We start from the raw sequence: 15,661 nt of genomic DNA on the forward strand, positions 1-15,661 counted from the left end.
TGTCCACCTGAATTCCCCACTTAGGGAGATATCTCAGTTTTAGGTTTTTAGCCATTTCCCTGTTGTAACTTTTAAGGGTTATTGTACTTCCACCTCTCTTCCAGGGCTATACTTCAGGAATCACACGTAATTACAAGAATCTTAAATAGTAGATTTGTTAAAACTCAATGATCCCACAATTTAAAGCAGATGTGAGTCTATTCGTGCATGCAAGCCAAGGGTAATTATATTTTCAGATCTATAAATTAAAACTTCTTAATCCCTGTTAATCATGCATCAGTTATGCAAAACATTTCTGTTTTTCTTCTAGTGTGCATCTCTTCCTGTTATGTTGACCAAGTGCCATCTAGTGGCTAAAAGGAAAAATGCAGAAATGTTTAGTGAGGTATATTTACGGTAGACTTATTTAGTGCAGAAGCTACAGCACCACATTGTGGTCACATATGTTTTTGACATAGTTTCTTGGTCAATAAACAGCAAATTGTAATAAAACATTAGATTTTAATAATGCTTTTTGTTATAAATACATGGTTACATTGAACATTTCATAAATAAGTCTTAAAAAGCACCCTCTTTCATCAGATCAGTTTACAGTCTATAAATACTAGGTATTCGAATAACAGTCTCAAAATGTACTTACATCTCTTATTATTCTGAAGTGCAATTATACTGTAACTAAAGATGCTTGATTGTGTTTTCTTCATACATAAAAAAAACAGATAAGCCGGTTTTGCAACATGTAAAAGAATTGATGTGTGAGTGCAGCCCTTATGTTTTAGTGTATTTGAAATAGACCTTAATTTTCAAATTATTATACAACAATCTAGTCCTGTAATTTGATTGGCTGAGCTCTGCTCCAAATGAAGTCAAACTCAACACCGTGTTTTCTACGTTTCATTATTGCTCGGGGCGAGAACATGAAAACCAGAAATAAAGCTGGAGCCGGGTGATAACTGAATGCTTTGCATAGAGAGGGGAAATTATTACATACTTTCTTTCAGACGGATGCTTGGTGACATGCAAAGCTTGATGCTTTGCCTTGTTTAGAGATCATCTTCATTCACAAAGAATACAAAATATAAAATGTTATCTTACCTGAAACTAAGCGAAAAATTAATAAATGCTGATATTCATTACAGTAGCAGTCTTGCTTTTGTTACATTTCTCAAAATAAATTACTCAACAAAAATTACGATCCTAGTGCATATCAAACTCTATACATAGTCAACTTGGCATATTATTAAGAATGTATTTGGTAAACTTGTCAATTTAGCAAACTCTCTGGCCTACTTATTTTCAGAGCATAGCATTAAACTGGATTTATCCACTGTTTAAAAGGTTATTTGGTAGGCATAATGCATGTTATTTGGTAGGCATTAAAGGGTGGGTATACACACTTTCTAAGTGTCTTCTCTTCACTAGGCTCTAAGTCTTTCGTATGGTGTATTTGCCTTTCTGAAGCTGGGAGACGTAGATTTTGGTTTTGCTGCCATCTGTGTGCTTGAACCAGATCTCTCCTGTGCTGATCCCTGTTATTACAGCCCTGAGAAAAACACACCAGACAGTCATGAGTACAGAATGTGCTGCAAACAATCGGAAAACCAAGGACAAATGTAAAAATAATAAAGAAATATAGAGTCCTGGGCTCTACTGACTGTGCTGGGGTGTCGTCGCTGACTTCTAGAAAGACACTGCTGCCTTTGGAGAATCTCTCTCCATCATAGACAAGAGTCCCACCTTCACACTTGACTGAAATCTGCCTGTCTGAGAGACAAACACACTCAACATCTTTAACATATTATGCTTTAAGAGCCCATATTGATTAAACACACATTTATTTAACATACAGCAATACATTTTGCAGGACATTTTAACACAGACATTATCAGTAGGGAAACCATTGAAAACCCTTTATGAAAACCTGTTAAAGCTACATGTCATCCACTTAGAAACATTGCTAACATTAAAACATCTGGGTCAGCTAATTATTTTCTATTATTACACTGTAATAATAGCTAGGCCTTCTGGGATGGATGGGTTTAAAAGTGCTTCAGATATTTATACCACCATTAGGTCATGCAAACCAAAAATATAAAAGAATAGAGAGATGACAGAAAAAAAGATTTGGGAAGAATAAAGGACAAATGATATAGAAGAATACAATCTTGCATTTAACTGCATTTATTAAAGGTGACATAGAATGATTGAACGGGTATTTATCATTGTTCTGTGACCAAATTTTTTTTGTTTGGGTCTGTAATGCCTTAGAAGCTTCCTAAAAACCTCTCTCAGATAGCTCTATTAGGGTGGGGTATTTAAAACAAGTGTTTTTGCACCTATTTGGCTCCCCCTAGTGGCTTAACTTGCCATCTCATTACTGATTGGCTGACTTTGCTGCCACTCAAAAAATGTAGCCAATTATTTTAAAGTGGAGGGGCAGTTAGATGCCTGTGATGTCATAAGCATCAGTTTTTCAGATTGGGCCGTTTTCTGGCTGACATTTCTAAAAGCGGAATTACTATGAGACTGAGATGTTTAGCATGTCTAGAACTTTTTGTATGTTTGTGAATGCGGGTAGACTACCATTATTCAACAAAGACAAGGTAAAAATGGTTTTTCATTCTCTGTCCCCTTTAAAGTCGCCATGAAAATAAATAAAACTGTAATTTGTTTTGAAACAATGTGGTTTTTTTTTTTTACAAATGACTTATCTGTGAGCTATATAATTGTTTTTTATTCCTTATTCGCCCTCATAATCTTTAATCAAAAACTTCTGGGATGGATGGGTTTAAAAGTGCTTCAGATATTTATACCACCATTAGGTCATGCAAACCAAAAATATAAAAGAATAGAGAGATGACAGAAAAAAAGATTTGGGAAGAATAAAGGACAAATGATATAGAAGAATACAATCTTGCATTTAACTGCATTTATTAAAGGTGACATAGAATGATTGAACGGGTATTTATCCTTGTTCTGTGATGTGGCATGTAGACCAAATTTTTTTTGTTTGGGTCTGTAATGCCTTAGAAGCTTCCTAAAAACCTCTCTCAGATAGCTCTATTAGGGTGGGGTATTTTAAACAAGTGGTTTTGCACCTATTTGGCTCCCCCTAGTTGCTTAACTTGCCATCTCATTACTGATTGGCTGACTTTGCTGCCACTCAAAAAATGTAGCCAATTATTTTAAAGTGGAGGGGCAGTTAGATGCCTGTGATGTCATAAGCATCAGTTTTTCAGATTGGGCCGTTTTCTGGCTGACATTTCTAAAAGCGGAATTACTATGAAACTGAGATGTCTAGAACTTTTTGTATGTTTGTGAATGCGGGTAGACTACCATTATTCAACAAAGACAAGGTATAAATGGTTTTTCATTCTCTGTCCCCTTTAAAGTCGCCATGAAAATAAATAAAACTGTAATTTGTTTTGAAACAATGTGGTTTTTTTTTTTTTACAAATGACTTATCTGTGAGCTATATAATTGTTTTTTATTCCTTATTCGCCCTCATAATCTTTAATCAAAAACTTTAATTTAATCTCCTCCCCTCCTCAAAATGAGAGGCTTGTTCGACTTTATGCAGCGCCGCAAGAACCGACAGCCGGACAAAAGAGAGAGCGAGACAAAAGTAGACTTCGTATGATTTCTCTACTCGTTCTCGCGGTACTTTGACGTCATCCAGCTGCCAGTTCTTGCGGCGCCGCATAAAGTCGAACAAGCCTAATCTCTCTTTACTTCCGGTCATATGGTATGGCAGAGTCTGGGAGAATATCGCAGCGATTAGCAATTAGCAAAACGACCCAACTTCAAACCATCCAATTAAATCTCGACAGACAAATTCAAATCCAGCCCTGCCTTATTTCATTTCAGAAGCCGTTTCACTCGGATATACGTCACCACGGGGAAAATCAGGCAATTACCACGTCCGTTTCAGTTTCACTTATTGGTTACTCAATTGTTTTTCCTATTTTCTTACCATTGTCGACTTTCTGTTACAAAAAATTACATCCCTAACGTTTAAATTGTTTAAAATCCAGAAAAAAATTGTATAAACCAATAGTTAAATTGACATCCTAACCCAAACCCCAAATCTAACCCCAAACCCAAGCGACAAAGGTTTAAAAATAGGAAAAACAACTGAATAACCAATACGTGAAACTGACACGGAAAGTCCGTTGTACAGACATGGAAAATGTGGAGATCCGTGACAATGACACAGATAAAATTACTAAATATTCCATTCACCTAATGTGAACATATTGAAACTCATACGTCGAATAAATTTTAACAAATAATGAGGTCTTTGATTATGCAATCAAATAGCAACCAGCGCAGAGTGAGAGATGCTCAAATGCAGCAAACATGTTGGTAATCATTTTAAAGTGTCTGAGAAAGAGGCAAAAACATACAGCACTACAAGTTTCCTTTATAATTTAAATTCAAGACATTCTGAACACCATGCAGTGAATGAGAAAAACACAGCGGCGATTCTGGGTATTTGTCTGCTGAATGCACAAGCACAAAAAATGAGACTTTATCTCTTCATCTCATGTCATAGAATGACAAAGAGCATCAGCAGTATGTAATAAAAACTTCCTAGAACTAGTAAAGTCCTACAATGACAGCGAGATTTATATTAAACAAGAAATCAGATGTTTATTAACAAAAGCTTTTTGTTAGACCACTTTGTTAAGCGCTTTTTCCTCTGTCATGCTCCAGTCAAACTTGCCGCCATCTCCCTCTCTCCCTGTGCTCGTACTTGATCGTGTATGAAGGCTAGCATCCGCTACTTAACATACAGTGCTGCATAAATGTTTAAAAAAATGTTCATTGTTAAATAATGTGAAATAAATATAGTAAAAAGGACATTTTGAAAATGTAACTTGTGCAATGGTGAGAAAATTGGCAAATAAATAGGAAAATTGCTGGCTTTGGCTAAAAATGTTCCTTTAACTGCATGCCTACTTTATTTGAAAATTTGGTTTTCTTATCAAAGAATAAATACAGAAACCCACTTGCATCTGTCTGCTTCAAAAATACTTAAATTGCAAACCGGCCTGTCCACTGATGATTGCAGAGGCAAGCAGAAAATGAACAGAAATTATGTTTACAGCATGTCACTTTCACGCACAGATATCTGCAAGCGCTTGTCATCAATGTTAATGAGCACAAACACGCACACACGCGTCATTAATAGCAGTTCATTTACATGATTTAGTTAGATTGTGTTTATATAAACAGCAAACCATACTGCAGTACCCTTTTCAGGAAAGCTCGGGTGCGGTTGAAAAGGACCCGGGTACGCAGTCTGCGCACCAAAAGTGATAATGTCAAACCCCCAAAGAGTCTGATAAAAAACGCTAATTTACAAGAAAACATGTTAGATGCCCTTGGAGGGTTTTGCATCTGACCTCTTCATATATTAACTCACTTAAGCAATTTTGATTACTTTATAATGGATGTATGTGCTTTTTACCATGAATGCACAAACTCTAGAATCAACAACAAAATATATAAAAGGCTCTGGTATGTGTCTGTGATAATTTTATCAGCAGTTGTGAACCACTGACTCAGGGAAAGATAGCGGGATTACACACACGGTACAGTATTGCCGAAGGCCTGTTTACTAGGAAGTCTTCATTCAGATAAAATCCCTAAACTGGAAACACTTACCAACACAGTTTTCTTAAAGGTTTATGGAAATGATAATGAAACCCTTAAATGAAATGTAATCTGGAGTGTTGTTCCTTTGAAGGAAAATTAAAATTTCTGAGAAAAACAAGACAAGGGGAAGACAAGAGGAAGAGAAAAGCAAGGCTTTTGATGGTCAGTACATGTCATTTTCTACAAAAAATCTGCAATGAGCAGATTATATACCTGGAGGCAATCAGATTTGTCATAAATTAATAAGGTTCACAGGACTACTATGAAGCTCTTGACCTCACAGCTTAACTGCCTGAGGAAAAGAGAGACGGACAGAAAACATGTTTAAATGAGGCACTTGAATGAACACACTGAGTATAAATAATTCACTTACTGTCTGCCTTTTTCTTCAAGGGAATCAGCGCTGCTTTAGCCTGAAAGACATAAAAGTGAGTGAGTGAGAAAGCGAGAGAGAAAAAGAAAGAGTGAGAGAGAAAGAGCGCACGAGAGCGAGTGTAAATGATGTTTGTTTCTCATGTATATACCTTCTTAATGGCAGTCCAGTCCTCCAGTATATCAATGTCTCTCAGCATATACACTATGTACGGCCCTAAGAAACAAACATGTAAAGAGGTAAACAATTGAGCATTATGTACTAGGGTATTTACGGCGCACTCACACTATTCAAACCAAACCGCACTGGGGTTAATCGCTCCCTGGGCGGCTTGCAGAGGTGGGCTCAAGCACGGTTTACTTGGGCTCAGGCATGGAACACGCAATGTGATCGCAAATCGCACAAGGAGCGTTTCAAAAGGAGATATGTCAATTGCGCGACCACTCACCTTCACCTACGTTCATAAAAACCCGCTAATGTGTGCAGCAGAGCTACGTGAATGTCTGAGCTGCACGCGCGACAGACCAACTAAGCAATATAATGAGAAGGCTGTGTGTCATCAGGCACCAAACAACGGCAAATAAAAAACACAGACTTAACATTACTATGGGCTCAAGTGTTAAGAGATCGTTTTACTTCCTGCCGTGTTCAAAACAATCACATCCTAATGACAAAAGCGCGCCCGGGTTCAGATCGATTAAAGTACTGAGGGAGTGCGTGTTTCTGGGGGAGTAGGGAGGGCGGACAATCGCGCTGGGGCATGGTTTGGTTCGGATAGTGTGAGTGCACGCCCTTAGTTTCAAAATTTCTATACAAGACAAAAAACAGTCATAATCTTACAGTTTCAGAAGTTAATACGCTGTATGGCAATTAAATTAAATAAGCATGTGTAAGTCCTTTATGACCACATTTTTGTCACCTCTGCACCATGATAAAACATCAGTGACATGCAACTTGTCTGTCTAGATAAAAAAAAGTCTATTTGTAATTTGTGACCCTGGACCACAAACCCAGTCATAAGTCACACAGGTATATTTTATTTTATTTTATTTTATACTATATTATAGAAATAGCCAACAATACATTGTATGGGTCGGTTTTATTTTTATGCCAAAGTAAAGATCATGTTCCATGAAGATATTTTGTACATTTCCTACCATGAATAAATATAAAGAAAAATAATTAGTAATATTTGTTGCTAAAGAGTCTTTAAAGGTGATTTTCTCGATATTTAGATTTTTTGCACCCCGAGATTCCAGATTTTTAAATAGTTGTATCTTAGCCAAATATTTTCCTATCCCAACCAAGCATACATCATGATCAGTGGACAGCTTGTTTATTTATTTACTGATGTATAAAAGTTAATAAAAAAGGCCTTATGGTTTTGTGAACCAGGGTCACATTTTATTAATTCACCAAAAATGACCAGAGGCAGCCAATTAGTGGACAGAAATCCAGATTCAGACCCAACAACACACTTTCCAGACCGCAGCTAATAAACCACTGGTTTGCTTTGTATGTACTGTCACTTTAGATAAATATGTCATGACTAATAAGCAATTAGTAAGAAAAAGCCTGGTGCTAATTAGAAAGTGTTAATTGATTGAGATGAAGAGTTTGATGAATCTGAAGAGAGTTTATTACCTGACACTAGTGCTGCTTTCTTCTTCCTTTCTGTGCGAATCAGGTGACTCCTCCTCTTGCACTTCTTCATCCTCACTCCATCATTCCACCACTCTGATTAACAGACAGTGATAAGAAGTGTTGGTGTAGCAGTAAGAATAGTCTCTCTATTTGAATAGCTAGATAAACATGTGTGTGTACCTGATGTAATATCTACACTCTGCTTGTCCTCTTCCAATCTGCGTATCTTCTCCAGAAGTTCTGATTTCATGGCATCAAACAAAAGTGTCTTCTCACTCTACAGAGAAAAACATCTTATTACACTTGAATACTTCACTGACACACACACACACACACACACTAAGTCACATGACTCATGATTATCAATGCACTGTCAGCAAATCAACTGTTTACGGAAAGAGAAAGACATATCACAGCAGTGCTTATTAGTAGGGATGCACCGAGGTATCAGCCTATAATCGTATCAGCAGATAAAAGCAATTTTTCCCGCTATGCTGATTGTTTAAAAAGCCGATCAGGGCAGATTATATCCTGGCAATCAAAAGGAGCGGAAAAGAGCATCTGAACTCATGCTGTGTGATTATCTTGAATCGGGTCAATAACAACAGAATTGCAGTTTGTACGCTCTGCACTTTTGGGATTTCACATTATTCTTTAAAGGGAGTTAAAAGCAAAACTACTGGTATCCATCTATCTATCTGTCATTCTAACTCACCCTCATGTTGTTCTAAACCTATATGAGTTTTTTATATTTTGATGAACACAAAAGAAGATATTTTGATAAATGATGGTAAGCACACAGCTGAACCATTGACTTCCAGAGCTGCCAACTTCTGAGTTCAGCTTGGAGTGAGTTTTTTTTGTTTTTGTTTTTTTTTGGGGGGGGGGGGGGGTTGTGGTAATAATTTTAAAGTCCTTAACCAATTGATAATAGTGTGGATTTTAGCTATTTCTGTATAAACTAGTTGGAAAAACTGCGTAAAAATGGATTACAATACAAATCTAATCATATTTTACAAATTAAATTGAAATAAAAGCTTTTCCTGAGTTTAAATGACTGAAATTAGAGTCTTTATTATTATTTCATACACTTCTATTATGCTTTCCTTCTGATAAAAGTGCCAAAAAAGTTCTTAAAAACTAATGAATAGGCTACTGGTCTCTGTAAAATGTATAACTGCAGATAACAGCAGCTTTGATTCAGTTTATCCACTGAGAAAGAGAAGCATAAAGTGATGATTTGTGATTGATTGGTGATAGAGGGACTGTCACAATCAAAAAAAAAAAATGAGTACTTTATATTAAACTAAAGCAACAGATAATGTGCATGTCAAGACCATATAATTATATTTCGTATATATTATTGTTTACAGATGTCAAATATCAATTGACTTTTTTCTCTTTTATTAAAACCTGTCACAGCAAACATCACGCAGGCTTGTACTGATTACAGACATGCACACGCGGGTGAGGGTTGATTAAAATTGCTGTTTTCTGAGGGTATCTGTGTGCGTGGAATCCGGGCAGGTCTCTGCTTCTCATCCAGACCTTGACGCTTTGTGTGTTCGACTGGTGCGGCGCTGACTGATCGGCTTATGACATCAGAGTAACGCGAGAGCAAAGGTAAGGGCGGACCCTTTTGTAACATTTCGAATTGCTCTCGCGGTACTCTGATGTCCTCGCTGCCGAACTTCCTGCGCAGCGCCACATAAAGTGAAATGCTCTTTGACTCTTTGCAGCAAAGTACCAGCAACATGAGAAGTGGTGGCACGCAAAAGACAGTGAAGGTAGGCTAAAATATAAAAAGTGTCAGTACTGCGAGCACTGGTTTAGCTACTTACATCGTGCGTTGCTCTTTCACCATCGCGCAGCCGCGCACTCGCTCTGTAGTGTGTAGCTGGCGCTCCGGCATCTGTAAACAATAACTCCACCTTCTTTGATTTGATTGGCCTTTGCATCATTTTGACTTTGACGAGCGCTTTATGTTGACTGAGGCAGGCCAGATAGAGATAGCTAGGCGTTTTACAGTATGTACAATTAGGTATATTAGGCAATTATTTCATGACTTTTAATAAACTCAATGGGAATGTCAATGGTGGGCACGAGCCTGCGTGAGAAAATGGATGGGTGGCGTGAGAGCGTGAGAATGGGGTCAATTGCGGGTGTCTCACGGTGAATGCGTGAGAGTTGGCAGCTATGGACTTCCATAGAAGAATAAACTAATATTATGGAAATATTAGGATAAATGATGAAGAAGATAGCTTGATAAATGATGGTAAGCACACTAAGGCTGTCAAAATGATTAAATAATCATCTTATCGCGATTGTTTGACCTCATCGCAAAGATTTCAAATTACCACAATGATTGCACATCTCTCTAAAAAACACAAGGGGGAGTTGCAGCGCCTGTATAAACAAGATAGTATCAGATGGCGCTCCTTAACTGACAGTGTAACGCGATACATTGCAAAGCCATAGCCATTCAATACAGTGGAAAAACAGCATTTAAAGAAATACTGAAAAACCTTGATAAGCAGTATGAACTGCCATGTAAAACATAAATTTCCAAAACAGCAATTCCAAATTTAGGAAAGTGAAGGATGCTATTCTTAACGATCTGTGAGGAATTGATTTTTTGCAGCCACTACAGATATGTGGTCCAGTATTAATATGACCTTAGTAGGAAGGCCTGTTATGCTATAGTTAGTTAATTTTTTTAAATTTCATTTCATTTTTATTTTCAGTTATTTTTTAGACACTTTATTATGTTTATTTCTTATGAGGAATTTACAGTTTTTAAAAGATATATTAATTAAATAATTACTTTTAAATATGTGTTATGTGTATTAATATTTACTGCCAGGTAAGCCTTGCAAAATATTTAATTGAAATAATCACAACAATGATTATGTCAAATGTCAAAGCAATAAAACAGGCAATTAATCATCATAATCGTCAATGCCCTAAATAAGCAATTAATCAGCACAATTTATTAGACAATTAACTGTCAGACAAATTTCATAACTGGGACAGCACTAAAGCACACAGCTGATTGTAACCATTGACTTCCATAGTAGGAAAACAAATACTATGGAAGTATTGTGATAAATGATGAAGAAGATGTTTTGATAACGATGGTAAGCACAAAGTTGACGGTACCAATTAGGGGTGCAACGGATCACAAAACTCACGAACCGTGATCACATTACGGTTTTTGAGGCACGGATTGGATCATTTTTCAGCAAAAAAAAAAGAGTATGGGAAAATTCTAATAACAAATCAAGTAATTACAAACATTTATAAAAAAGTAAAGTTGCACATTAAGTAAGGTCTAAAATCATTAGGTACAGAAATCAAATGAATAATAACACTGCATTTATTGTATTAATTAAATGTAATTATTATTTTTTAAAGCTTCAGAAGTGATTTTCTCTTTGTCTTGGTTTGTTTGATTAACATTAATGACACAGACTTAAGTAGGTCAATTGAGCTTACTGTCTCTTTAAGACCAAATATGCACAGACTGCATATCTCTCCGTTTGTGCACTACCGAGTCCCCTTAAACGAGCGCACACACACAGACAGAGGGCAAATTACAAATGGCGCAGCATAACAGTCGTCCCACATAAAAACGTTACGTTGTTTTTCATTGCTTTATTCATTGCTAACATTTGCAAACCTTTGAAACACTTAAAAATGATAAACTTTCCCTAATTTAAATTTGCGTATTAATCCGCAAATCACATGCGAGCCGAACCATGTGTCGTGATCCGTACTGATCACGGATCAACTGCGAGTACCACTAGTACCAATTGAATTCCATCATATTTGTTTCTCCTATTATGGAAGTCAATGTTTTCAATCAGCTTTGTGTTTACCATAATTTATCAAAATATAAAAGAAATCCATACAGGTTTAAAACAACATGAGGATGAGAAAATGATGACAGAATTATTAATTAATTTAATTAATAATTAATTTTTGGGTGAACTTTCCCTTTAACTTTATGTGGGTTGAAATCAGATCAGACAGCTCAGTTTATGAATCAGCACTATAAGATTACTATTATAAGCAGAAAAAAACTATTTTAAACAATATGTACTTACTCATAAACTAAATGTGGTTTATTTTTAACCAAAAAGGTTACGCATTGCAGTTTCAATTTTAAAAATCGTACCTTTCACTGTGCTTTTTGGCTTTTGACACCCACTGTATCTCTATATTGAATATGCTATTTACATTTGACATGTAGATATGTGTTTTTAGTTCTGTTACCTCAAGGTGTTGTCTTGCCCCTTGTACCTCACATTCATGTTTGTGTCTGACCACCTGCATACAGAGTTCTCTGTACACACCTATAGAGGGCAACATTGAGACTGAGAATGTATACTGAATTCTAGTTCATGAACTCTTGATAGAAATCTAATTATTGGTACACAGAAAAATACTTAGAAATCTATAAATGTAGACACCAGACCGAGATATTGATAAAAATCTATGAATTATATAAGATCATGGTAGAAAAAGCATGAAAACTTCCCCACATGAAAGTGTGTGCATGAATGTTGTATGACCTGCTACTTGTGTTCTCTGCTGTAGGTTCTGTTGCAGTGTTGCCAGAGGTTCTCTGTACTCTCCTGCCTTTCCTGTTAAAACATCATCCAGCTTCATTTTGACCTGGTTTAGGCGTTCTTGAAAGAGCCTGTGATCAAAATAAAAGAAATCATTCACTATTATCCAGAACTCCACACTTAATTTTTTAGACATAATAAACTGTCACTATTCTTCAAACCATAAAACATCTTCTTGTCCTCTGCTGGGACTAAATGTTATTAACCATAAAACTGTCAAAGATTTTTCTTACTTTTCTTTTAGCTCCATAAATTGTTTTTCCAAGTCAGACATTTCATCTAGGCATTGTGTTCGTCTTCTCTCACAATCTTCATCATCCATTTCTGACAGAGAAAAAAAAGAGACTCATCTAACCTTCTTCATCCACCCTATTCAATCTTATTTTATATTAGTACCATGCCATACAAGACTTCACATTAACCCACAACCACATTTTTGCTAACAGATGTATTCATGTTTGGTTGGGAGGAGACAGTCCTTGATTCATCTAAAACTGCTATTTCAAAACTACTATGCCATTTTGGGTAATTGGGTAATATCACATATATTTACAGGTCACATTATACTCCAAAATCCAAAACAGGGCCATATTAGGACCACTGCATTTTTTCAATATGGCATTATTTTAATAGCGATTCGGCACATTTGTCCCCTTAAAAAATGGCAAAAAAATATCACAATTGTCACAATGTCAGGCAAAATATATTTTGTTACAGATTAGGTAACTTCAGGTTGTTTAGGACCATTTTTAAGGGGACCATTTAATCTCATAAAGGTATCCCAATCTGTCTGAAATCATTCTATATTTTAAAATGTAATATATGACCTATACATTTCTTTGTATGGTGGACCTTAACTACATTATGCAGACCAAAACACTTCAATCTGTAGTGATGTAAACAGACCTGAACTCTCTTCCTCTTCTTCCTCCTCTTCCTCTGCCTCACTCTCCTCCAGGTCACTATCCCGGTCCTCTCCACTCTCCTCCATGGTTTCCTCTGCTTCTGCTCTCTCTCGCTCCTCCTCCACCTCCCCATTAGTTTGAGGAACCTCAGGGTCAGCCTCCATCTCCTCCTCTGGCTCCCTTGCAGCGGGCTGAGCTGGCATGACTGCTAACAATACTAAAGTAAACAGTGTGTAACAACAGCGGTAAGAAATCACAGTGTAGGGTTATGTCCAACTGCAGTGAATGACTCAAATATTGATTAATGGTTGTTACTGTGTGTTTTAAGTAATTGATTAAAATTACTATCAACTAACGTAAACATCTTGTTTAACAGATCAGTAACATGTACATTTCAAGCATGTACAATAATATTTTATATGACAATATCCACAATTACTAATGGCATATAAGAGATATGATGGAAATTTGACTAAAAACATTTCTGTTCCTCACACAAACCTACTTTATACATGTAGCTTCCATGAACTACCTTAATGTTACTGCCCCATCATTGACATTTTTATATAATAAATTACTGAATAGGGAATGGCATTTTTTAACACAATTCTCATTTTTGGGTAAAGTATTCCTTAAAGGATTATAGAACAATGTTTATTAGTGACGTAATACTGAAATAAACTATTATAAAATGGTTTATAATAAAACAGTAATTGCCCATTATCATGTTTTTCATTAAGCACATAAATTCACACTGTTATTGCAACTTTATGTAAAATTATAGCTCTGATGTGCATATAAACACAATATGACCAAATTAAAGATCTCTAGAGCAGTGGTTCTCAAACTTTTTCCGCGTGCGGCCCCCCTTGTGTACGGTGCATTCCTTCGCGGCCCCCCCAAAGAAAATTTCTGACAAAAACTGTTCTAAAATTGTTCTTAAAACTGTCTTTAATTAAACAAAACATATTAATTTATACAAAGTAGTGCTGTTGGTTAGTAGCCTTATTTTTTAGGTTTAATTACACAGAATCCATGAAAAATAAATGTATTTTATAAAATGTCATAAAACTGGGGCCCCCCTGGCACCATCTCGCGGCCCCCCTGGGGGCCCCGGACCCCAGTTTGAGAACCACTGCTCTAGAGCAGTGCTTCTCATCAAGGGGCCGGGGCCCACTAGGGGGCGTCAGCAAACTTCCTCAAGATGAACTAAAATTATTTAAAACAAGACTAAACAAGCAGTAAAATAAGCTAAAACAAATACAAATCTATTTTGGATCTTTTTATAACAAATTAGAAATTAAAAATCTTATACAAACGAATACACATCTTTTAGTTATGCCAAGCTCTGCAATATTTTATTGTGTAGAAATTATGAATAGGGGCCCTTCAAATATAACTATGGACAATGAGTGGTCTTAAAGTTAAAAAGGTTGATATTCACTGCTCTCTAGAGGACTATAACAGCAATGAGGATAGTACAAATACACTTTACAACTTTTGAAAATATTGTAATCGCATACAGTTGGTAGTGTAAAGCATTAGGACCGTTCAATGAGATAATGTGCTCAGGTGTGTGTTCATGCACATCCTCTAAAGGCCGCACTTTACTGTGCTTATATTACAAGCACATTACTCATTCAACAGTCATATAGCTGATAAATTACTTGCTATATGTCATAATAATGAATACACTCTCGTGCACAGATATCATAGTGGGTTTAAATAAGTTAGGTACGAAAACCCGCTTTCGGTTTGACAACTTCGCACCTCATTCAAAGATAAAAGTGCCAGCATACAAACCGCGGTACAGTGCTGTTTCTCATGCAAAAGTTTATCATGCATCATGTAAGAAGCGTTTTTAAAACATAATTACAATGTAGTAATTCAAATGATACTTTGAGTCGTTATAATGTATTTCGATCCAGATGCTTGATCGCCTCATGAATGTTCTCCCTCAAATTAACCGACAACACCACTCAAACTATAATAAGTGAATATACTACAGTAAGATACCTTACCTTATAGTCAGTTATTGCTTGGAAAGTCTTGAAAAATATAATTTTATTTCGAACATATTTGCATTTCGAGTCAACTTGACGTCGGGTAACTCTACTTCCTCGACATTCATACGTTTGTGTCAACATAATATGGTTGTTTTGACGCGCTGGCCAATCATCGAAGACCTCGCTGCTTCGACGGACCAATAGAGAGTAAGCATGGAAAAATCGCGGTCTCATCGATGTTAGTACAGTAGGTGAACTGACCAATAGGGATCGGAGCACAGCACAGTGGTCCTGACAGTCATACATGTACAAGATTTTCCTGAATAGAGGACATCTTTCAAAAACCTCTGATGGGATATAAATAATATAAAACAAAAATATACATATAAAAAACGTTACAAGAGTTTTAAAAGCGAATGCATGCTAATTTGGATTTAAACA

The 15,661-nt window shown here is 36.3% G+C and overlaps 1 protein-coding gene across 1 annotated transcript; it reads right to left on the reverse strand.

Annotated features, from left to right (window-relative positions):
• Positions 1-481: 481 nt before the first annotated feature.
• Positions 482-15,363, reverse strand: brms1 (BRMS1 transcriptional repressor and anoikis regulator). The gene is made up of 11 exons (XM_065289012.1): positions 15,236-15,363; positions 13,216-13,431; positions 12,543-12,633; positions 12,253-12,380; positions 11,954-12,033; positions 7,859-7,955; positions 7,679-7,771; positions 6,186-6,250; positions 6,035-6,074; positions 1,656-1,764; positions 482-1,543 (listed from the first exon to the last, which is right to left on the reverse strand). Exons 2-11 carry the CDS (start codon positions 13,415-13,417, stop codon positions 1,426-1,428), a joined length of 1,023 nt encoding a protein of 340 aa, XP_065145084.1. The 5' UTR covers positions 13,418-13,431; positions 15,236-15,363; the 3' UTR covers positions 482-1,425.
• Between the last annotated feature and the right edge of the window lie 298 nt (positions 15,364-15,661).

This window comes from Paramisgurnus dabryanus, chromosome 2 (genome assembly GCF_030506205.2).
Source record: "Paramisgurnus dabryanus chromosome 2, PD_genome_1.1, whole genome shotgun sequence".
In the NCBI taxonomy this organism is placed as follows: Eukaryota; Metazoa; Chordata; class Actinopteri; order Cypriniformes; family Cobitidae; genus Paramisgurnus; species Paramisgurnus dabryanus.